Raw genomic sequence first — 26,159 nt, forward strand, 5'->3', positions numbered from 1 at the left:
GGGGAGCTGGATAGTCGATTGATGTGATCGACAGGCTTGTTGCCTGCGTCTTCCTATACGTTACCACTGACATTTGACGCGGTGCAGAAGCCTCCGCGCATGCCAAGTCCCTAGATTTTCTGCAACTCGGGCTCTTAACGCTCGTGTTTGGCGACGCTGTATCAGTCCACCGTTGTCAGCAGTACGAAATGACACAGGTTTGCCTTTGTCATTCGACTGCGTCACCGGATCGGGAAGACAGTCCGTTAGACTCTCCTCTTTCCGCTAGGCGAACCGAGGATTAGTGATGAAACCGAAAGGTTCTTCGTCCAGCGATTCGCTGTCGAGGTTGAAGTCCCTCTCCAGTTCCATCTCTTCAGTCCTGCCTGTTGCGTGCAACTTTGTAGGAATAAGGTTGCCGGGGCTCGGGTTTGAAATTAGTAGTTTGTTTGAAAAATCCATTTTGATCCCACGAGTTTGCCACGAGAGAAGGGGGTTCTTCGCGTGTTACGATGGCCTAACACAGGCTCCGTTAGCGGCTGGTAATTTGTTAAGATGGTTCTTGAAACCAATCCGTCGGAGACGAGATAAAAAGGTGAAGAGCGGGCAAGGTGGATCGATCAACAGAATATGAATATGATTTCGTTTTCAGTTCTGAGCAGTGAGAGACAATCTCTACGATCTAAGCTTATATTCATAAAAATTTCTGTTACAATACGTACATATCAGTCACGCCATAAACATGTAAATTGAATTGCTCTGAGAAGGATTGTTTTGCATGCTTTTTTGCCAAATGCATGTATAAATATGCGTGTGTCTGTGTGTATCTGTGAATCTACTCTGTCATTCGCTACAAATATATAAACACATTTTAAACTTTAGAGATGGGGCGGGATACCGTTTAAAACCGATTGAAATCTACCCCCGCGCGCGCATCGATAACAATTTTTGTTCACTAGATTTTTGTTTCGTTTTGTAAAATATCATTCCACAATATGTCCGTGTGTGAGTGTTGTAAATATATCGATTGTTTGTTGGCGTAAGTTTAAAGCTCTTTGAAGCTTCATCTCTATGGTGGATACGTATAAAATGATCATGAAATAGAGCATAAATGTGACTTTTTTTGGCACGATTCGTAATACAAAATACAATCCTGTATTATGCTAAAAACTCGACGAGGGAAATCATAATTATTGTTTCATTTTACTCTTGTCTAGCAGTCTGATGAAGATTCTTACCTCTGCCTAGCATACAGCAGAACACGATTAGACTTACATTTTAACTACGTCCAACAGCAACACTCAATCAATTAATATCACAATCATAAAACGATAAAACTAATAATAAAAAAAAAGCTCGCAAAATATTCAGCTAAAACAATCGCGACCGACTTATATTTATTTAGTGTCTTGAGCTGAAGATTGCTTATTGAAAAATACGACTGACAGAAAGCGAGTGTGGCCCAGGTTTGCTCACTTTATGTTGAGCTGATGGTCGGGAATTTTACTGCTGCTGTTACTACTATTGTGGCTAGTGTTACACTCCTGGTCACTGACTGCCGAGGAGGAGGACGATCCTTCCGCGCTCATCTTGACATACAAATTACTGCCGCCGGCCGGTCCTCCATTGGCGGCGACGGCAGCTCGTAGCGGTGGAGGTGTCGGGGACGAATTAGAGGAGGACGAACCACCATCGACATTGACAGCGCAACTTTCCGGCCCATTCAGCATCGAAGAAACAAGTGGCTGACGGCTGCCCAGTCCCGGGGATGATAGATTATTGATGGTGCCATTCTCTCGCAACACGTTGATTTCCTTCGGTGAACTCGACAGTGGATTGTTCATCCGGAAGTAGTGCGTTTTGTGCGAGCTGCCCGGTCGCGAGTAATCGAGATGATCGTACTCAGTGTCTGTTGGGGGAGAGGTTAAACGTTAGCTCGGTGTTTTTAGAGGATTGTGATGGAATTTAACACTTACAGGTTATTCTGTATTTTATCTGAGGCATGCATCATACAAAAATTAGGGGCGGTAAAGGATATTTTGCGGACAGTTTAGTGACTGAAACTTACCGAGATCTTTGTAACCGTCTTTGTGCTTGATTTCATCATACACGTGGTCTTTATCGTCGATTGTGTTGTAGTTTGGATTGGTCATGTCAGCATCGAAGTTCTTCTGGCTCTCCGAGAGATATTGTATGGAATATGCTGTAAGGGAAAAAACATGAGTGACTTTTCCACCCTTGAATAAGAAAAAAAAAAACTTACAACGATCGCTTCCAAAAGACTCATTCTCCGGATAACGATATTTTTCTAGGTTTGATTTCGGATTTCGAAGGTTGTTTCGAATCAATGATCCGTTAGCCAGCATTCCATTGTTGGTGCCACGATCCAGCGTTGGTTGACCGGCACCCGAACCCGGCTGCCCCTGGTAGGCAGAATAGACGGGATTATCGAAGTGTCCGGGCTGTTCTTGGATCATGTAGTTGACGACGTGATTGACTTCGGCCTTTAGGTTTGCTACTCGGCGCCGGTAGTACAAAACGAGCGCAATGATGACTCCCACGAAAATCACCGCCAGCACCAAGCCCCAGGCGAGACCCGCATTGGAGGCTATAATAAAAACAAATATGGAAAAGCTTACACAAGAATCTAGACAAAAATGTTCATGATTTTTTTTAACCTAAAATGAATATTCACAAGTCACGGACAGTGCTCCTGATTTAGTGATAATGAACCCAAACTGAAGGTGCTTCTAGGCGTTGTTTTTGTGTACTAAAAGATATCTAATCACACAGCTTTTCAATCGAAAACCAAACAGCAAAAGATGCTTTACCAAAAACTCTATCCACTTTTTCGGTGCGATTTGACGAAACTGTTTTATCGTTCGAATCGTCCCCGATTGTATGATTTATCTTCAACCAAGTGCCTTCGTTGTCATCACCATCCGCGTCGTCATCAGTTAGATTAAAATATTCACTCAAAAACTGGCCAAGATCTTCCCCACCCAGTAAAGTCGGCACCGAAATCTCCGATTCCGGTTCAGACAAACGAATTTTCATTGTAGATCTTGTTGTGGAGTTTTCTTATCACAATGGAACAAAAATAGTAATTTCCTAGAAATAAAACTCTATTAGCTACTTACCGTCATCCGGCTCCTGAACTTTGGCTTCATGTCGTAACTTATCGCATTTCTCGCCATAATATCCCAAACTGCAAACGCATCCCTTCGCCGGATGGCAAGCAAAGTTAGTGGACGCACAATTGCACGACATCATACAGTGATCACCGTAGAATCCTTCCGGGCAAACCTCGTCACAGCGGTTTCCCATCCAGCCTGGATCGCAAATGCACTGTCCATCATTCTTGCGACAGCGAGCGTTGTTTTTGCAGCTGCACTTTTGACTGCAATTCGGACCGTAGAATCCATCCGGACACACTTCGCCACAGTTGGACCCGGTCCAGCCGGATGGACACCGACAGTGGCCAGTCTCGTGGGAACACTCACCCCCGTTCAGACAGGTGCAGTTCAGTCGGCACTCGATGCCGTACGTTCCGTAAGGACAAGCATGCTCGCAAGTGCTTCCAATGTACCCGGGCCTGCAGGTATACTGACCGGTGATGTGATCGCACGTCGAGTTACCCACCTTCGAACCGGGACAACGTTCCATGCAACCGTGACCGAAGAACCCTTCCGGACAGGTATCGTTACAGCTAGGTCCGGTCCAGCCACGGGAGCAGATGCACTCCCCGGTTATTGGATCGCATGAAGAATTGTTGTGGCAGGTGCAGATCTCATCGCATGACTCTCCGTAGTAACCTAACGTGCAGCGGCTTTCGCAGCGGACACCTGGAAGAGATAGATTTGAGGTTTAGTGCTGCTTCTGAAAAGCTCTAGCATATTTTTTTCACACCAAAATGCTAACTAATGAGAGGCTTTTGCAATGTACAACACAATGAGTTTAAGCTAATCAAGGTTTATTTTTTATCTACATTGATTTGTAGCATTGAACGTATGTTTTAAGAAAGTTATCTTTTTAAAGCAAGTTCGAGCTCTGAATATGTACATTAGGGTGCCAATGAAAATCGATTTCTCGAATTCTTCGTTTAGCGGTAGGGCTCAAACATTTCGTCTTCTCAAAAATTGTCTCCAATTCGGCTCTGGGGGACTTCGGAAACACGTGCCTCAAAGCGGTCAGAGTCTCACTTTTTCGACTAATGAAGAAAAGCACAGGTACCTTGTAGTACATGAAATTGTCGTTGTCGATATCAAATTTTTTTTGATGCCAAATGTCTGCATGAAACAACGAGATCTGCTGATATCTCGCAAAAACCTTTTTCGAAAAAATCGACCTTCTACGACTTGAAATTTTTGAGCTGGGAAACTTCCTTATCTCAAAAATGTCGGAGCTGGCCATCCTAATGACTTAACAAAATCACTGGTCTGATTACTTACGATGAAGATAAATGCTTGCAATTTTGAGCAGAATTTAAGCACTTTGGGTGACCAGCAAGCATGGAAAAGTTCACTCACTAGCAATATTTCATGCAAATGTGTTCTTTGATTCATCAGTTATCGTTCAACTATTTCCTCTCGCGTACAAGTTTTCCATAGAAACGCTGTTGATTGTTTTTCGCTTCTAAGAGTTCCGACTACCGTAGAAGGAGACTGAATGATTCAAACACGATAGTATTTATTGTATCCAAGTTCACTTGCATTCAACATTATCGCGAGAATCTTTGAGAAGTTATCGCCAGTGATACAAAACTATGAATCCAAATGAACGTTAGATTGCGTTCAATTGTTTGCTTACCGGAGGAAGCAGATATCATCAATGCTAACGGAAATTGCAGCATGGTGCATTAGCATGTGATACTTGATATCACCGAGAATTATCGTGGTATATCACGGTGAAAGCACGACGTGGAGTAGCCGAATTCAGCCTACAAGCAGCCAACATTTGAAAGAATCATTGCGATCGCTTGAGTGCAATCGTTTACGATTCTTTCGTGAAACACTCGCTAGATGTAGCTCGCTCCGCCTAAAGCAGGCAATACTGAAACAAAATCATCAAAGAAAGCTACCATATATTTCATTGCTTTAAGTTGTCTCTTGCAAGCTTGAGAATGTGTAACTTTTAATAGCGATGGTTTGTTAGGATTAAAGGCTTATAAATAGCACGTTCAGAAATGATACCTGAATGAATGTTATGCGATACGAGTTTTTCCATCCTTGGTGACCAGTTCCAAGAAAAGGGTGCTGCTCAGAAAATACTACAAGGTATACAGCCCTAGGGTTATATGGAATGGTGACGTGGGACTGAACACTGTAATAAGGGGATTTTTTGTTACAAAATATACAGAGTCTGCAGACAGAATCAATGTGTTTGCTCAGCGACTGTACGTATTTTTATTTTCAGCCTCCCCCGGAAATCAACTTTTGAAATATATTCAACAACACTCGAAAGAATAACTTTTATATTTGGAGATATTGTGCCTGTAGTATTTTTTTGTGCAAACAACATGTATATGACATTGCACAAGTATATCGTGCTTGTTGAAGAAGCACCAAGAATTTCTCGTAATGCGTCGAAGTGAGAAATAACTCTCTACCCTCAAAAACCAAATCCAATAATACGTTATAATAATGAATGGTTTTGTCTTATTTAACTCTAACTAAATCAAATTTATCGTATGGATCTTACTTTCAAAATAATTTTGTTTATTTATTTCGTCAATCATATATGTAGACTGGTTACAATAATTTCTAAACTATACACGAACATAAAACAAATTAATTTTGTGTCCTCAGCCTCAAGGACTTGAAATACTGTTTTAGTTTATACCGGGACATCGTAAAGTCAATGGCTTCGCAGTGTTGATTATAAGAATTCATCATACCCAGTGCGTCTTGAACTGTCCTACAGATCAGACGTTTTTTCGGTTGCTTGTGGACTGGTCTTTGACTGCCTATAGCTTCAAAGTGTCTTTGTGTCTTTTAAAGACTACCTGAAAGTTATTTCCCATCAGTCTTTCTCAAGACTACCTACTTTTGAATTTAACATTTGTTTTAACTTTTTTCGTATCACCTGAAATGGCTGGACGGAAAAAGAAACCTCGCATCGCTGCGGGGAGGAAAAGAGAGGCATCTCTTTCTGACACATCGAGTGTCTGTAGTGACAATCCTTTTGATATTTTGCCTGAGCAAGAAGCTGGTGAAATGGAAGTTATTAAAAATGAAACTATACAAAATATAAAATCTTTAAAAAAGGAGAAAGTTCCACCTATCGTGGTAACTATTTCTTCTGAATTTAATATATTCAAAAAGGAACTTTCAACATTTGTTTCTGACGTTAAAGTTACCTATCAAATTGGCCGTAGAGGTGAATGTCGCTTATTAGCCGACTCAGTAAAGGGTCGTGATCGTCTTGTTCAGTATTTAACTGACAAGATGTACAAATTTTTTACATATGACACCAAGAACGCCAAGCCGTTCAAGGTTGTCTTGAAAGGTCTCACCAACGATCAAACCGTTGATGAGATCAAACTTACTTTAACAGAATTACTTAGCATAGCCCCTACCCAAGTAATTCTAATGAAACAAAAATCACGAGGCGAAAACAGTCAGAGAACTGGAATTTCCCTTGTTAATTATTTAATTCATTTTAACCGCAATGAGGTTAACAACTTAAAATTTTTTGAAAAGGCACATGCTTTGTATAATGTGCGTGAAAAGTGGGAAATTTATAGGAAGTATGGCGGAGGTGAAAAGCATATCACCCAATGCCGTACTTGCCAACGTTATGGCCATGGTTCCAAATTCTGTAACATGGACCAAAAATGTCTTAATTGTGGAGACTCTTCTCACAAAAAGGACACATGTCCTGTGAAAGAGAGTAAAAATTTTCGCTGTGCGAATTGTAACGGCAACCATATGTCAAATTTTTATCAATGCCCAGTCCGTTTAGCAATTGTTAAGGCAAGGCAAGGTAAACAAAATTCAATTTCTCAATTAAAACCAACTTCAAAACAAAATTCTCCAAGCGTACCAGTGACGCATAGTTTACCTACTCCTTTGCATACCCGTTTAACTTATGCACAGGTTACAGGTAGTTCGAACATTATACCGCCTAGTGTTGGTAGTTCGAAAATGACCGTTAATATGGGTAAGCAAAACACGCTAGAAAATAATTGTACACCTATCACTCCAGCTAATATTGCTGCCGAAAATATTTTTTCTAATGTCAACTGCCTGGGGCCTATTACGGCAGGTAAACTTTCTTTTTTGCAACAGGCAATGTTCGATCTTATGAACGCCATGTTGCAGGCAAAATCAATGTTTGAAGCCATTCAAATAGGCACAAATTTTACTATTAAAATTGTTTCTAATTTAAAATTTAGCAATGATTTTAAATAAAACAATTAAAATATTAAATTGGAATGCTCGCTCATTGAAGGCCAATGAGAATGAGCTTTTTAATTTTTTAACAGTAAATAATGTGCATATTGCAATTATTACTGAAACATTTTTGAAACCCAACATAAAATTAAAATATGATCCCAATTACGTGGTTCATAGATATGATAGGATTCAGGGTTCCGGCGGTGGAGTTGCAATTGTTATTCATCGCCGAATCAAACATCGTGCTCTTCCCCATCTTGAGACGAAAGTTATTGAAACTTTGGGAATTGAAGTTCAAACTGAACTTGGGATTTTATTCATTGCCGCAGCATATTTACCATTCCAATGCACACGCGAGCTCAAAAATTATTTTAAAGGTGATTTACAAAAACTCACCAGAAATCGTTCGAAATTTTTCATAATCGGCGATTTTAACGCTAAACATCGTTCATGGAATAATTCTCAAAGTAATTCCAATGGCAAAATTTTATTCAATGATTGTTCTTCAGGATACTATTCTATTTTGTCTCCGAATAGTCCTACATGCTTTTCTTCTGTAAGAAACCCTTCAACAATTGATTTGGTGCTTACAGATCAAAGTCATGTATGTAGTGATTTGATCACACATGCTGACTTTGATTCTGATCATCTTCCAATAACTTTTTCTTTATCACATGAATCAGTTTTAAACCCTATGAGCTCTGTTTTTAATTATAACAAGGCTAATTGGGAAAGTTACAAAACTCATATTGAGAGAAATTTCAATAATGAGCTTGATTTGCAAAACGAAGTGAATATTGATTCCGCTTTGGAAGCAATTAAATGTGCAATTGTTGATGCCAGGAATTATTCTGTTCCAAAGGCTCAAGTGAAATTTGATTCATCAATAATTGACGAAAATCTTCAACTTCTAATTCGTTTGAAAAATGTCCGCAGACGTCAATATCAACGTTCTCGTGACCCTGTTTTTAAAACTATTTATAAAGATTTACAGAAAGAGATTAAACATAGATTTACTCTTCTGAGAAATCAAAATTTTAAGACTAAAGTTGAAAAATTGAAACCATATTCAAAACCATTTTGGAAGCTGTCGAAGATTCTTAAGAAACCTTCAAAGCCTATTCCAGTTTTAAAAGATGGTGAACGTTTTCTTGTATCCAATGAACAAAAGGCTCAAAGACTTGCTCAGCAGTTTGAGAGTGTTCATAACTCAAATTTGAATTTTGTGAGTCCAATTGAAAATGAAGTCACACGTCAATTTGATTTAATTTCTTCCCAGAATTTTTTACCTGCAGAAATAATTGAAACTAACTTGAATGAGATTAAATCAATTATTAAAAATTTCAAAAATATGAAAGCACCTGGTGACGATGGAATCTTTAATATACTAATCAAACATCTCCCTGAGAGCACAATGGAATTTTTAGTGAAAATTTTCAATTGCTGCTTCAAAATTGCATATTTTCCCAAATTATGGAAAAATGCAAAAATTACTCCAATTTTAAAGCCGGATAAGAATCCAGCTGAAGTTTCAAGTTACCGACCAATCAGTTTGCTTTCTTCAATAAGTAAACTGTTTGAGAGAATTATTCTTAACAGAATGATGTCACACATCAACGAAAATTCAATTTTTGCAAATGAACAGTTTGGATTTCGCCATGGGCATTCCACAACTCATCAATTGCTCAGAGTTACTAATATGATACGAGCTAACAAATCTGAAGGTTATTCCACTGGAGCTGCTCTTTTAGACATAGAAAAAGCATTCGACAGTGTTTGGCATAAAGGTTTGATTGCGAAATTGCAAACTTTTAATTTTCCGATTTTCCTTATCAAAATTTTAAAAAATTATCTTACTGATCGAACTCTGCAGGTTGTCTATCAGAATTCAAAATCTGATAGATTTCCCGTCAGAGCAGGTGTACCTCAAGGTTCAGTCTTGGGTCCAGTCCTGTACAACATATTCACTTCAGATCTTCCTGATTTGCCTCCAGGATGCACAAAGTCATTGTTCTGCGATGACACAAGCATTTCCGTAAAAGGAAAAAGTCTTCGTGTCATATGCAGTCGATTGCAGAAAAGTTTAGATATTTTTTCTTCCTACTTGCAAAAGTGGAAAATCTCTCCCAATGCTTCTAAAACTCAAATGATAATTTTTCCGCATAAGCCTAGGGCTTCTTTCCTCAAGCCAAACAATAATCACGTTGTCAAAATGAATGGGGTTATTTTAAGTTGGTCCGACAAGGTTAAGTACTTGGGACTAATTTATGATAAAAAACTTATTTTCAAAGAGCACATTGAGAGTATACAAGCCAAGTGCATCAAATATACGAGATGTTTATATCCTCTCATTAACAGGAATTCTAAACTTTGTTTAAAGAACAAACTTTTGATTTACAAACAAATTTTTAGACCAGCAATGCTTTATGCTGTACCGATCTGGTCAAGTTGCTGTTCAACAAGGAAGAAAACGCTCCAAAGGATTCAGAATAAAATTCTGAAAATGATTTTGAAGCGTCCTCCTTGGTTTGGTACACTCGAATTACATAGACTTACTGGTGTTGAACCATTAGAAGCTATGTCAAATAAAATTATTAACAATTTTCGACAAAAATCGTTGCAATCCTCAATTGCTACGATAAGCTCTCTTTATAGCCAATAAGTTAGCAATTAAGTTAGTTGTAAGTTTACTCCCCCTTTTCTGACAAGTAGGTTTAAATCCCTACGAATGATAAGTCCTAATTGCGAAAGCAAACAAATCCTAACAATTAAAATTACAAATTTCTAACAGTGTTGAGAAGTCACCATTTGTGATTGGACACACATACTCATTATTTACTAATATTTATCATAAATACTTAAGCTTCTAACAAATCCCCCCTTAAAAAAAAAAAAAGAATTCATCATACTATTCATAGGTCCATTTTTTGCGTATTCCGTACGACGATGGTTAAGAGCAAATAAATTACGGTGTCGAAGTTGTCGAATGAGTGCATAAAAGTTCAATTTAGAAAGTAGTACTGCTGAGTCAACGTTCTGCGAAACGATATCGTTTACAAATGAAGCCATCACGTACTCTCGCCGTTCTTTTAATGTTCGAATGTCAATCAGCATGCAGCGTGCTTCATATGACGGAAGACGATGTGCGGTCCAACCTAGCTTACGAAGAGCATATAGTAGAAATTGCTTTTGTACTGATTCTATTCTTTCTTCATGTACGCCAGGACGAGGAGACCACACAATGCTACAGTATTCCAGTATTGACCTCACATAGGCAATATACAAAGTTTTGATAGTGTACGGATCTTGAAAATTGTAGCAGAAGCGTTTGATGAACCCTAACATGTTGTTTGCCTTGTGTATGATAGTGTTATAGTGGTCGATGAAATTAAGTTTAGAATCTAAGATTATTCCTAAATCCCTAACTTTATCACATTTCTTCACATTCTGATCCCCTAATGCAATTACAATTTTGGGCGTTGTTAGTTTTCTGCTAAAGGATATTACATTGCATTTTTTTACATTTAATTCAAGTAGGCTTTTCTTACACCAGATGTAAAATGTGTGGATTTCATTCTGAAATACATTGATGTCTTCTTGACTTTTGAAGTAGAATACTTTTCTCAGAAAGTTCGGCTACATAGGGATGTGAAATGAAAATCTAAAACCGAAAAAAGTGAAAAATATGACCAATTTCAAATGCTAATAAATCGGTTAGTATTCATTCTTGCAGAAATAGATTGGAAAATCTTCTAAGATTCTTCCCAAAAGAAGATAATTGTAATTTTATTATTCACACTATTGTACTATTGAAAATAGTCAAGCCTTGTCAAAACGAAAAATTCGACCTCTGATTGGTCGTTATATGATTGCTTCCCAAGCACGGTCGACAAAATCATATACCTTGCAATTTATAACATGCTATTTGGCCTACATAAGAGCCTATTTCAGCCGAAGCCACTCATAATAGTTCTAGACAGCGACAACAGCAGTCGTCCTCCCTTAGCAGCAGCACTAGCAGTGCAGTGGATACCAGCGATGGCGGAAAGCGGCCACAGCTGTGACGTAGCAATGGATAGCGCTCTAGTTGCAGCGGATTCCAGCAACGATAGCAGCTGGGCCAGCTGATGCAGGGACAGTGGATACCAATGGCAGCGTATAGCGGCCACAACTGTGGCATGGCTGTGGATAGCGAACTAGTTGCAGCGGATCTCAGCATCGATAACGGCTGATGCAGTGAGGCACTTTTGTGAAATGCAGTCTCTGTGCGATAAAGGGCACTAGTAAATGCATTCAATGAAAAGTTAACTCATTTTGACAACACGTGAACCGTCTAGTTTTGAGTGTTATATCAGCATTTCTCTGTTTACTTTATCACAACGAATACTTTGTTCGCAATGTCAGTGATAACGCAAAGATATAATCGGCATCTTATCCGATACTAAATTAAACAACAAATTGTCCTTTTCAGGATGAAATAAAAACCTGATGATTAAAGCGTTAATGTTTTCTCTTGAGTTAATTTACATTTTTAAATTTGTAAAAGTTATAAATTTTGCTTTATTTATTTCTCAGCACGTAGTGAATTATCTTTTCCTTCAGTCATGAGCACGACATCCGAAAAAATTTCATCTCAAAATTTAAAAATTGACAAGCCCCAACCATGACAAGCAGCTTACATCAATCCTTGTTGAAGCGTAAAATTTGATTGGTTTGGTTAGTCAACGTTTTTTTACTAGAAAAAATGACTGACACGCAAGCAGCCGGGTTATCTTTCTTGTAAAAGTATTCTACTTCAACCTTGCGGTCGTGGCTTTGCACACAACCCTCATGTTATTTTTTTATTTCCAAAAACAGCTTCATGTCGTCGGCATATATTAGAACTTTAATATTTTAGAGGATGAAGGAAATGTCGTTTACGTACAAAATAAAAAGAAGTGGTCCTAAGTGGAAGCCTTGTGGAACACCTGAAGTAACTTGAATGGGATTTGACTTTTTCCATTAAATTTTATTATTTGATGCCTGTTTGCTAAATATGATTCAAGCCACTTCAGGAGACCAGACTCAATTCCAATTTTTTGCAGTTTAAAAAGTAGCATTGGTATGTCAATACGATCAAATGTTTTGCTAAAGTCTGTATAGAGAGCTTCAACATGGTTCCCATTATCCATTGCATTCAATGAGTAATCTACGAATTCAAGTAAATTTGTGGATGTAGAGCTGCCTTTGAAGAAGCCGTGTTGTTTGTCAGTTATTCGATTTTTGACTTGAGCAAATATCTTTTCATTGACAATTGCCTCAAAGAGTTTAGGTATTGAAGAGATAATAGCGATTCCACGATAATTACGTATGTCAGATTTACGCCCAGATTTGAAAATAGGCACTAAAAATGAGCTTTTCCATATATTTGGGAAGACTCCAGTTTCCAACGACATATTGAACAGCTAGAACAAAGGAGATGTAAGTTCCTTCGAAAGATTTTTCATGAGTGCTGGAGGTATTCCGTCAGGTCCAGGTCCTTTGGAAGAGTCTAAATTTCTCAGACCCTGCAAAACATCCTGTACCTGAAGTTGGTTGACACCAATGTTTCTTGGATATTCTGCATAAAATGCAAAATAATCGCGGTCGCGATTTTCTTCGGAAAATGTGGTATAGATTTCCTGGAAAAATTTTGCAAAGAGATTGCAATTTTTCTCCGAGTTATCACCAACATGTTCATCGAGTTGCATTATTGATGGAAAATTGTCTGATTTTAGTTTTGTTTTGACGTAATTGAAGAAGTTCTTTGGACACGACTTAATTTCTAGTTCAGTTTTTGCATTGAATTCTTCAAATGCATCACTGATTGCAAAGTTCAGTTGATCACATATTTCCAAGTAAATTGCTAGATTTTCACTGCTATTGTGTTTTTTGAAAATTTTGTGGGCTTTTTGTTTGCGGTTTTTTAAATTTTTTATTTGTTTGTTAAACCAGACTGGATGTTTAGTAATATGGAAGCCCTTACAAAGGTTCATCAATTGGCAAACATAAGAAAATATTTTAAACAAAATTATTAACAAGTTCCAGTAAAAAATCGTAGCAATCCACAATTACATTTTTATTTTTGCTTGACATTTTTTTCATTTGCCTACAACTACATTCGCTGTATTACGAAGACAGCTAATATACGTTACCATAATAAAGCTTAGAATAATAATATATCATCTAACAATTTTGAAATGTAAAAAGAGATTCTGTACGAATCTTACTAAATAAACAAAAAAAACACAAGCATTCGCAGGCTCTTACTCTTCTATAAATGTATATATTTAGGAATTTACTCTTCCGATAATATCCGGTCACGATTATTTAGTGAATATCGAAGATAAAATTAAATAAGTATCCGTTGCAAAATTTTTCAATTTTTGTTAAGTAATTTATGGTAATCATATTAATGACATAAATCAACAGCAGCATTGCAGTTTTTCCTCAATTGCATACGAATAGAAATGTACGAACAAAAGTGTACCACTGCAATACGAATAGTACCGCTGCAGTACGAATAGAAGTGTACCACTGCAATCATAGACGACAAGAGACCTGCGGTTCTATACTCCACTGGTACTGTTGCTTTTACCGGCATGTTTTCTTTCAAGACATCAGTTTTTATTAGGTTCTTTAATACCTAACACGCAGGTTTAGAAATTGTTCAAGGATGAGTTTTGTTTCAAACTTTTAGGAAAACTTTTACCTTCGAGACATCATATTAATCTAAGCTCATGGAAGCAAAAATAAATTGACCTATTGGGACGGAGAAACTCTGTCAATTTTTATTTCGAAATTGATACAGGGAATATCACAGGGAACGGATTGTGTCCATTCACGTCGTCTGTGCTAGGAATGCTCGCATGTAATTGGTTCATTATTCGCGTAAATTTGTTATTGCAATTTTTTATCAATTTTACCGCTTAGCAATGAAATTAGAGTGATAATTAACATATTACAAAATTGTTATACGTTTTATCTATCCAACAACATATTGGTTATTATTATCCATCATGTGGTTATGCTGTTAACGTTTGAAATCTGACGCAATATTTGCCCGTTTCATTTCCAATTTTACAGAATGCATCCCAGTATAGTAAACAAAGACGTGTCCCACGTCAAAATGTCTTTATTGGATATATTTTATTTTCGAAAATTTAAATTTTTGGATCAAACTAAAGATAATTAATATACCGCAGTATACATTACATTTCGCTGCCACGAAAGGGGGTCATGTCAAATTTCGAAAACCGACCATGTACATTGGGGTGGTGCAAAGTGAGCGATTTTCCAGAACCAAGTTATTTTGGTTCTTTTTGGGTCCCCGAGCAACCCTAAACTTACCATAAGTCGATTGGTTTTGTCTCCGCTTGGCGCATTGCAATTCATATTTTTATGAAAATTTATATGGGAAAACATCCTTTTTTGCATTTACTTTTCTTGAGAACTCAATAATACTCTAATAATGCACTGCATCATGCTAAAGTATAATATTTTAGATGCCTAACAACTTTGCAGAGGACACTAAAGAGCTAGGATGTCCCTAAGAAGAGCTACAGCTGTTAAAAGTTGAGTGTGTCGATTTAAATGCAGAAAATCTTGTTTTCTGCCAACATTACCAATGAACCGGCGTCAGTAGGATTCCCATCAGAAGTAACCTGTCGTAACGAATTTATACACTCAGTTGGACCAAGCAAACAAATTTAGGGCAATATTCTAGGCGTACACTCCCAATCTGGTCTCGATGCTGGCCTAACAAGCCGGTCGTCGTAGGTTCGAGTCTCGACTCGGGAGAGACTGTTAGTGTCAGTAGGATCGTACGCTAGCCCCGCAATTGTCCTGTACACTTAACGGTTGGCTGCGAAGTCTGTGTATAGTAAACAGAAGGTCAAACTCCGATTCGGAATGTAGCACCAAAGGCTTTGCTATTCTAGGCGTAGACACAGTCTACATCGTGTTCCAGAGGTTACTTATGGAAATCTGACTGACGCCGGTACACTGGCAGTGTTGGCAGAAAACATGATTTGCAAAATAAATTTCGACATAATTAACTTTGAACAGCTCTTGTATTTTTTTGGGACACCCTAACCAACACCAAGTTGTTAGGCATCAAAAAACCTACCATTTGAAGTCCTGAAACATATGGTTTGAGTCATTTTGAGCACTTTAGAATAAAAAATGCAAAAAAGTTGGTTTTTCATACAAATCTCCATATAAATTTAAAATGCAATGCGCCAAGCGGAGACAAAACCAATCGACTTCCAATAAATTCAGGATTGTTTGGGGCCCCATATAGAACAAAAAAAAAACTTGGTTCTGGCTTTCTGCTATCAAGTTTCGTTTTTTCCATATAACGATTCCCCACCGTAATGTACATTTGGTTTATTGGTGAAAAAAAAATCATCTGTGCAACATTTTAGCTCAATCGGACATGATTTAGGTGAGCCTCAAAGCGCTCAAAGTACATGAAATTGGGAAAATCCGAACTTTTTTTTCGATGCCTAATGACTTAGAAACGCATGAAATGTCGAGATTTGGTGTTATCTCGGAAAATAATTTTTGACTGAGAAGCGACCTTCTGGGAACATTTTAGAACTGGCTTCTGGTTTTTGAAATATGAGCTTTTTTAAATAAATAATTTTCAATTTTTCTTTAAACATTTAAAAAACATTTTTTTCTAGAGTGAATATTTTTTTTTTTTTGGAAAGACATAATTGTTATCTACAACTTTGCTGAAGACATCAAACCGATCAAACAAACCGTTTTGGTTCTAAAAATATTTGTAATCTTTAATATCTTCCCGAAAATGAGCCGTGTTCCAAAAAATTAAACCAATAGAACAAAATGGCATCTTTTGCCCATACCAACATCTATGCAAAGTTTCAGCCAAATCAAAAATAGTCGATTAAATTGGTTACCAGTTTTTTTTTTGTAGAATTGCTCGTGTGTTAAAATCAGACTTCCTGTGCACGTACTTTTTTCTCAAGCGACGAGAGAAATCTTTCTCTCGCTCGTAGAATTTCCATGTACGTGCGACGAGACGAGACAACGTCACATGCGATTTGCAGGTTGCTCTTTCGCTTCTCTTTCGGTTCGGATTGCGATGCGCAAGCGATGTTTCGTCGCACTACGAATTGAGCGAGACGCCTGTACTGTACATACATGATACAGCTCGTGCGCCAGAGCTCGTGAGACTTTCTCGTGTACCAGGCTCAAAGTAATACTTATTTTGTGCGGTTCTGTTAGGTAAAGTCAATTTTATTCGATTTAAATGGAACTTTGCACTCGTGTTTGACTTGGCAAACTATGTATTTTTTTAAACTTTTTGGGCCAGAGTGAATTGAACACATCAAGTGTTTAGCACGGCTCAGAGCTAAAACCAATTAGCAGAAAATCATGGTAACTTTCATTAAAAGACTAAATAAAGTGTACTGATCGGAACAACAATGACCTTATTGCATATAAAAATATTCTGCACAAATATATTTACCTCGGATGAATGCTTATTTTAAATTTTTGTTTCTTTGATTGAATCCATAGGAAGGAAAAAATGCTATGGTTTACCTGCGTCTACTGCGTTTTACTCAGTTGTACGTTTTTGGCAGTGTGACTCTTATGCGTTTATGGGCAGTAAACCTTATAAACAAATGCTTTGACAACAAAAGCTAGTCGAACTTTTTGATTGAAAATGTTTACTAAAACCTCTTAAAATCATAAACTTTATTTTTTTCTTGGAAAATAACATCTGGTTTTCTTCCGCTTTTAAATCATTTTTAATAAATACTTCAAATAGTTAAATATTAGAGATAATATTTTGAGTCATGAATAAAAAAGTCCCTGCTGTGCTTAAAGATGCTCTGAAGCACCATTTTAAATTTAACTTTTTTCTTCAAAATGCTATATTTTACACTCACTTTAATTGGTCTACAAAGTATTTTGCTTAAATCAACCCGAAAGTATTTTTAAATCATGTGAACGGGAAAGGGTTACAAAATCGGATTTCTCAGTTCTTTTTTTCTCAAAATAAGTTATTTAGATAGACATTTTAGTCCAAAAAGTGCGATGCCCGCCTCCACCCGAAATCATGAGAGCATGAATGTTTTGCAACATGTTTAATTTGATTTTTTTTATAAAAGTTTACCTTCAATAAAAATATTTACATTTCATTCCACCATCCTGAAATTAAAACCAGAAATTTTGTTATAACTTCGGATTTCTTCGAAAAGAAAATGAGAAAAAAAATAACTCTTTATTTATGTTTGTCAATTAAGATAAGGTGTTTGTTTATAATTTATTTTGACCAAAAAAGGTTTTATTGGGGTGTATTTTTTTATAAGCATTATTAGTTCCCTGCAATTCATTCTCAGACAGTTTACTTTGTACAACTGAAGGATTCTAGCTACAATGCTTTGAATCAAACATATACCAAAATACTTATGTTCTTTTAAAAAAATTCTCGTGAGTCTGAAAAAATTGCCCGCCCGCGAAAAATATTCAGTTTGTTAAGTCAGGTACGTGTGCTGAGATTCAGCCAAATCAAAAATGGTAGATATTCGATGATGATAGGACATTTGGCATGATAACACTCAGGACTCAAATTGACGCAGACTATTTTTCTAGGATTAACACTCCGCATTTGACGAATCGAACGTTGAAATGGTTGAAATTCATTCATAAGTTCCATGTTGCACATTGTAAAACATATATTTACTAGATAATATAACACCGTAGCATTGAATTGCATTTTCGTCTCCGGTATCGAAAGCATCATGTATCAGCGACATGATTCGAGCAACGCGTCTCCCAGAGTTACTCAAAGATTTGTGTCTTCGATACAGTATGAGCCCTCAGACCCTTCTGGAGGTGCATTAGTTGGAAAATTTCATAAAACAATATTACTAAGATTATTACAAAAGTTCACATCGTTGCACAAGGTAATATCCCCCTAACAGCAAAAAAAAAGATCAGATTACTATTAATACGAGTATATATAGTCGCACTAGAGTTAATGTGGCTCTAGAATCATATATCTGATTTGCAATATCTATACCTTATTTGAAAATTCTATCCAACACCTTTACCCCCAACATGTATTGAAAAATATAAAATTGATTATATTGGTTTAGTGGTTCTGTTATTTTTAACTCCCGAAAGGCTTGTATTCGAATTAAAAATCACATCTAATCTTATAAGTACAAAACTGAATATGATTTTCTTTGGAATGGTTTCTATTAAATAATAGTCAATGACATCTTAAACGACGACAGAAACTCACAGCATCTCCACGTTAACCAACATAACACTCTGCATCTGATATATTTGTTTCAGTTAAAAAAATCATGCATTTTTATACCGTTCGCAAAGAAAATAATAATATAAAAATATGGTAACAAAACGTTCTTCATTATTGTTAACAAAAGTCGGTTTAAACAACATATGATTTGATAAACAAATGAATTAGTTTACACACCATTCATTATTCAAACAGTGCTCTGACGCAAGCTCCTATAACACCGTAAATAATAAATCACATAAAATCTCCTGTGTTCATCCCTCTGGGCAAAATCAATTTCTTACTTGCGCCATCAGCTCAAAGCAATATGTGAAACTAGCTCGCGAGACGAGCTCACGAGAATTTGCGCGCAAGCTGTCTCGTGTGCGCAACGCCCATGCACCGCGCTCGTTACGTTGAGAGACGAGATATCTTCGTGTACGTCGCAAAAGAAATTCCATGCGACGAGACATGGCTCGTACGTATTGCAAGTTCTCTTGCTCGCATGTGGCGCACAGCACAAAACGACTGAATGAGAAACGAGACTTGTAGCTCAAAGCGCATTGTCTCTTTTTTGTACGAGCGAGATTTCAGAAAGTCTGGTTCTAAGAGTATTGAGTTTTGTTGTTCATATAGTCTTGAAGCAACAATAATTTGGTATTATTTGTTGTTATTTTACCAACTCAAGTCTGGTTAAAATAAAAAAATGCAGCGCTTTTTGCCTCTTTGTTGTGGGGCACACGCATATGCACATTTTGCTTCGGGAAAATGGAATAAAAAAACTCCGATTCCCTCTTTCAATTTCACGATTTCGATGTATTTCATTATATTCATGCTTCAGGACGAGCATTAGGGTGCCAGCCAAAATTGTCATCTCGAAATTCAAAAAAAAAAAAACCCTATACAAAATGTTCACCTCCTCGAAAAAACACCCTGTGCAAAATTTCAGCTCAATCGGACTTAAAATGGGGTGGTGCAAAGCGATTGAAGTTTGGTCTTTTTGAAAACCGAAAAATCACCCAAGGGGGGGGGGATTTTTTTTTATGCCGAATGACTTAAAAACGCATGAAACGTCGAAAATTGGTGTCTCCTGAAAAAATTTTTTTTTGCAAAAATCGACTTTCTGGGACTTAGTCGTTTTTTCAATTGTGGAAATTGTGGCTGAATTCAGAATGTTTAGAATTTATTTAATGAAATTGATCACAAGTCTCTCGAAATAGCCTGTGTAATGATATACACTATAACTAGCATCGAATACATTATGTTTCATTAGGGTGGTTCATTTATTCGGCATAGGGTTTTGTATGGGCTTCCTCACTGCGACCAGAATCGTAGATCTATTGTGAGATATGCCCGGGTGTCTGCTGTATCCCGCACTTCTGTTAATAGCAATACCTCTATTGAGAAGTGGCATGCTTATTATTATTGTTCATCAGTGCTTGTGTGTAATGTGCTACTCTTCCTTACACGCTTACTATTCTACTATACCGATACTCGTTCTTCTTGCCAAATATCACCAATTATAATTCCCTGGAGAAGTTTCGTCGTGCGTCCTTCTGGCCAGTTTTATTGATAAGAGCGACTTGTTTTTTGTTAACTGGTGGGGAGCCTGAGAATAAGTCCTTTTTGACATCAGATGTCCTGATTCTACTAAGATTCGAACCCATGACCATCCGCTTGACAAAGCGGACTCTGTAACCTTGCGGCTACGCAGCTCCCCAGGCATAGGGTTGTTCATAACATTGTGAAAAATGAGTATAAAATAAAAAAAGCACTTCGGTTCATTTGATTGGTGTAACGTCTTCGACAAAGATGTAGATAATAATTATGTCTTTCCAAAAAAAAAAATACATTAAAAAAATTATTTATTCAAAAAAAAGTTAGCAAAAAAATTAATAGTGAAATTAAAATAAAAAAATATCATTTGTGTGAAGTGGAAAGATTAGCGGGAGGTGGCATATTAGTCTGACCTTTGTTGTTTGGAGGCCGTGTTAACATCTGCATCTCCACAAAGGCCACAGAAAGGAGATTTTTGTTAGTACGGTTGATAAATGATGCGATCATACGTATTTTTCATGACCTTCTATATTGAGCTTTTTCCGGTTTATTCTCGGTTCAGCCGGCTGATATGGGTAGTACAATTAACATTACAATATTTGGTACCGGTTGAGACTAACAGACAGCAATAATGCCGTTGCGGCCGCGCACGAGTGTATTTGGTTTATTTCAGTATAGCAGTAGATTACTTAATTTTTAAACCTACAGACAATAATATGTGTTACTTCACGAACTAATTACATTTTTTTCTTATGAGCTTCATTTTAGGTTTAAAAAGTGGGCAATGTATGTAATGTTCTCGAGGATGCGAAAAATGAACAAGGACAGAAGGTGAGACTTAGACTTAGAAAAAAAATTTCCTCATCCAGACGGATATGTGTGGTTTGTCTAGTGAATATCAGAAGTGTGTTTTATGGGCCCTAGACGAGGCGCTTCCTGTTATTGACGAGGTGAGCAAAATGTTTGATTAGGGAACGGGAGTGAAACTTGGCCAGTGACAGCTGAGTCACGAACGAGGCGAGCAGTTTCGCAGACGAGCTACTCGTCCAAAATCCAGCCGACTCGCCATCTGTAATACCAAAATCTCCGGTTTCCTGGAAACAACTAAAATTGACAAAAAACTACCTCATATGAGTATTATCAAAATCGGAATGAAACCCAGAGACCTGACCCTAGACGAGTCGAAAGTCACCATCTTAAATTAAAAAATGGTGTCTGGAGTCGATGTCCGATAAAAACAGTCGTTTTTCAGTACCTCGATGTTTTTTCGAAATCGGCAGTCATCATCTTGGAATTCAAAATTACGTCTGAGGTCATTTTTCATAGAAGTCCCAGTGGATTCTGTATCGGAATAGACCATTTTACGAGACGTTTCTGAACTCAATTCACGAATAAAATTGTGACAGAAAGCGCGGAACCGCTCACATAACGCACGTAAAAGCAACATCAATATCATCAGGATCCGTGACACCTGTCAGTTCGTAAAATGGTCTATTAACATCTTGAAGGCATATCACTAAAACTACAACAATGCCCTTCGTAAGTAATTTTATGAACTTTACACCAATAATTGTAAAATTCCGTAAAAAAATCATAAAATAATTCAATTCCTCAGAAAACCGGATTCCCGGGAATGAGAGAACGCTGATTCGAAAGTTGATAAGTTACTGAAACTTTTGGTGCTAAAACTATGGAAACAGGAAAAACACTTCAAAAGCTACAGAAATTTTCATTTGTGGGTATTCGCGAATACAACCAGCGGTTTTTTGACCGTCTCAGAGCTGTTCGTTCGCCCGGAACCGAAGTCTGCCGAAATATCACGATTTTTGTGTGTATGTCACATATTCTAATTTCAATTTCTGTCAATTTTTTAATTGTACAACGGTTGCGTTATGCATTTAACACATTATTTGAGCAAAGTCAGAGCAATCGATGCGTGTTTTGAGAGGACGCATTGGTTGATTAAAACTTGAACTTTTTCCTGTAGTTTTTTTCTGGTAATTTCTGTACAAAAACATTGTATTATTTCTTTATGGCTACAGGAATTTAGTGCGTACTTTTGCCCTACAATGAGTTTTCCAACCGGTTCAATATTTATGAACAACGTCAAAATATTTTGGACAAAACCAATTTACCCCAACCACTATTGTACAAGATTTTTCTAGATACTGTTTTTTCCGAGTATACATACTTTTCGAATAGGTAAATTCTAATTTAAAACAGCACAAAACACAATTTTCCTTATAACTTTGCACCGTTCAAACGGATTCTTTTGTGTGTTCACATGTGTGATCAACTGACGTTATAATGCTGCAAATTCATACAATGTTGCCAGTTCATTTTGCTAGTATGTTTCGAAAAGGTCAATGCGTACTCCTGCCCCACACTAATCTACAGTTGCTCTTAATGTGGGGGATATGCATCACGTAAACAACTGCACGAGAAAATCCGGAGTGATTTGCGATAAGGGCGCAACTGGCAAGTACATTTTCAAATCGTAATTTCAAAGGAAGTGGAAGAGGAAGAGAACATTAACATCAATACCAAAAATCGATGTAAAATAAACCTGTCTTATAGTTTCCTAACAATACTACATTAAATTTGTGCATTTATGGCTAAAATCTGCGCTTTTCTTCTAACTTTTTTCAAATGAGCCTTGAAGCATTCTTACAACGAGATTCGCCCACCTTTCTTTTGCCCTATTTTTATTTGTTCTTCAGTTGCGCCCCTTTGAATGCGCTTTTATTATGAAAACAGTGTTTACTGTCGCCTGTTTACGAAATATTTCGCAAATAAGCCCGTTGCTTCAAAACAATGTAAAGGGCCTAGTTCCAAAGTATCTTTTGTTTTGGGTAAACTGTTTTGTCGCCTTTCACTAAAAACTTGATTTAAAAAAAAATCGATTTATACAAAAGAAAAGATTCTTGCCATGAATTTTGTAAGTCTTTTCGAAGCCAATGGTGTAATAAAACGATTTGTTTACGTTTTGTTAGTTGCGCTCTAATCGCGAATCACTCCGGAAATGGGTAAATTTCAAAATCCAGGAAAAAAGTACAAATTGCGAAAATCGCGTGCAAGAACAATGAAAATCTCGAAATCCGTGTAAAAAAACCGCGAGAACGTGTCAAAAGCTCGCGTGTAAACAAATCTAGAGTATTTGGTTGTTTTTGTCATTTTTCATTAAAATATTTGTTCACTTTTATCTTTTCGGTAATTTTGCCTATTGACAGGGAGGCCCCTCAAAACTTTTCCCAGTTTTTCTCCGGTGTTTTATTTTGGAGAAAAACATCAATTTGCAAAAAACAGTATGAAAATTATTTTCCTCTAATCACTTTTAGCTGTTCGTCTACTTGAGCAAATTCCTTCATAAAGTCCTCCTGCACAATTTTCTCGTTTAAGAAAACAACTAGCAAAACAATATACGAAAATAGCATTTCTAGGAAACAAACAGATCTAAAACAATTCAATGTTCATGAAATGCTCTCAGAAAACCCTGGTTTTAAGTTTTTGAAATTTGTTGAAAATATCATTTCGATTTTTTAAAAATATTTTTGGAAACGATCACGCAAGCAGTTCTGATAAATTGGGTGCCCTATCCATAAAATATATTTTTTGTAAAAATATTGTTCCGCTAGTTTATTAACTCCTCCTCCGTTTTCGCGACAAGTTGTCGGAATAGATCTTGCGCTTCAAGTTTGACGAGAAATTCTCGATGGGAAGCAGCTGGGGGACATTGGGTGAATTCGCCGACTTCGGTACCACATCGATATTCAGCCGCTCCATCTCTTCCAACGATCGCTTCGAGTAGTTGGCCGACGTCAAATCTGGCCAGAACACCGTGTTTTCGCGCTTATGGTATCTCTTGATGAACGACGCAACTTCGGTCAGGCACTTCGTATTGTAAATTTCCCGTTTACGGCCAGCCCGGAACGAAAGAAAAGCAACTTTGACATCCCTTTCTCGCTGATTGTCAACCACAGCCGCACCTTCTTGGGGAACTTGGTCTTTGAAATAAACTTTACCTCGGTGCTCAGTTCCTTCGTGGGGGAGGTAAAATACGAAGAGCCCTGCTAGTCGTTGCCATCCAGGGTGAGATAGGTCTAGTCGTCCATCACCACTGCCACGTCGCGTTTCGCCGGGAAAATCGACTTGACTATCTTATTCAACCGCTGTCGCTGCGTCATTGCCTGCAGCTCCGAGACCAGTGGACGAGTGGACGAGACTGCCGCTTCCTGACATGTATGTCCATGTTCTCCAGATACTTTTTCACTGTTTCAGCGCATGCACCAACCTCCCGGCCAAGTGCACGTAGCAATTTAGCCACTTTTCCCTCGGTCTTCCTCTTCAGCATCCTTTGAAGCTTCTTGTCGCTCAGGGTCGTTGACCGTCCGGAACCGGGCTTTCTTTCGATGCTCTGATCGTTGTCCAATAGTGTCAAGGTGTTGTAGATGTCAGAATAGCTTTCCTGGCGTCCACAAAGTGCGGCACGATGTCCGTTTTTGACGCGGCGGGGTACCGTTCTTTGAACGCGCACACTTCTGAACGAAGTAGCTTCACTTTTTTCACTATCACAGTTAAGTTTGACTGATAAATCTGTCAATTTTTTTTTTTTAAGTCATGGGTTACTATGATTGATGATGCATGAGTAGTTTTGTCAGTGCGATTAAAGGTAAACCCATGAAAAAGCGGCAATTTTTATCCATTTTTTCATTGCAAACGTTATTTAACAAATGCAATTCTGCTATGTAAATCTGTTAAAAACAGAGACAGTGATGGCCCAAACAGGATGGATACGTTTACGTTGCGTTGTCGTTAATTTGACAGTAAATGTATGGGCTAACTGTCAAATTGCCGCAAACGCAGCCGCACCGTATCCATTGTGTTAAGACCTTGAATGACAAATCTTACGATACTGAGAATGAAAATTCAAACAACCGGACGAGTTAAGCAGTTTGTTTTTGGAAAGTCTTCGGGTTTCACGCCGGGAGTGCTTTCTACGGAGTAGTTTCAAGCCGAAGTTCGTTTTGAAGGTTGTATAATCAGGGAAATAATTGAAGCAGGCAAAATTCTGTCAATTTTCAAATGGCCAAAACTTTACGAAAAATGAATCAATTTTGACAAAACAGGTTCCATTTTACTGGAAAACTGTCCTAGTTTTCTAGTATTACTTGAGAGCTGGACGTGGCCAAGGGTCACTGGAAATGTTTCAGATTTGCCACAGTGTACATTTTTGCAACGCGTAGAACTTTTTCTGACATTCTGTTTCACTTAGGTTTATATGTTGTCAATAAATCAGAATTGATTTCGGGTTTATTGGTAGCCAAAGATTGAAAATTCGCCAAGGAATTATCGAGGTATGAATTAATTAAGTATGGGTGTTGATTTTGGCGGTTTTTTCCCTGTTGGGTACTAATTTTCTTTGAGCTTGCAGCACTCTAGCAGAATTCAATCGAACATTGTGGGTGTGTAGGTCTTATTAGACCAAGCAACTTTGCAAACTTGCGTTTGAAAATTTATCTGGATTAACATTTAAAAAGGTCAGATTATTTTCACGCGGATTTTCTCTAAAAGGTTATTTATGCAGATTTTCAAATTAACGTGGTTTTTTACACGAATTTTAGAATTAAAGCGGTTTATCAAGAGGATTTTTGATTTAACATGGTTTTTTCACGAGGCATGTAAGAAAACCTAACTGTATTTGAACCTTTTTCTTATGAATGAATTTATCTTGGTAAAAATTATCTGAACTTTCCTTCAAAAATATAAAAAATTATTTTAGGATCCTACTCTGAAAAAAATATAATTTAAAAAACGAAAAATGATTTTAGATAATATCGGTGATCTCAGATTCTTTTAAATGAAGTATTTTAGATAGTTAATTTAGTTGCCTAAAACGTTCTATGCGTTGCTAAAATGTACACTTTGACACA

At 37.4% G+C, this 26,159-nt stretch overlaps 1 protein-coding gene across 3 annotated transcripts in view; it reads right to left on the bottom strand.

Moving 5' to 3' along the window:
* Positions 1-655: 655 nt before the first annotated feature.
* The window catches only part of LOC129726127 (protein draper), a 106,108-nt gene continuing 80,604 nt past the window's right edge, over positions 656-26,159 (bottom strand). For 2 of the 3 annotated variants that reach the window (XM_055682785.1, XM_055682782.1), the window contains 4 exons: positions 3,120-3,824; positions 2,243-2,587; positions 2,048-2,182; positions 656-1,888 (listed from right to left, as the gene is read on the bottom strand). In XM_055682785.1, coding sequence (XP_055538760.1) covers positions 1,452-1,888; positions 2,048-2,182; positions 2,243-2,587; positions 3,120-3,824 — 1,622 coding nt within the window. In that variant the 3' untranslated portion in view covers positions 656-1,451. Of the gene's footprint in view, positions 1,889-1,955; positions 1,975-2,047; positions 2,183-2,242; positions 2,588-3,119; positions 3,825-26,159 lie in introns of all 3 variants that reach the window. The other variant, XM_055682783.1, reaches the window with a different exon arrangement.

Source organism: Wyeomyia smithii, chromosome 2 (assembly GCF_029784165.1).
Source record: "Wyeomyia smithii strain HCP4-BCI-WySm-NY-G18 chromosome 2, ASM2978416v1, whole genome shotgun sequence".
Lineage (NCBI taxonomy): Eukaryota > Metazoa > Arthropoda > Insecta > Diptera > Culicidae > Wyeomyia > Wyeomyia smithii.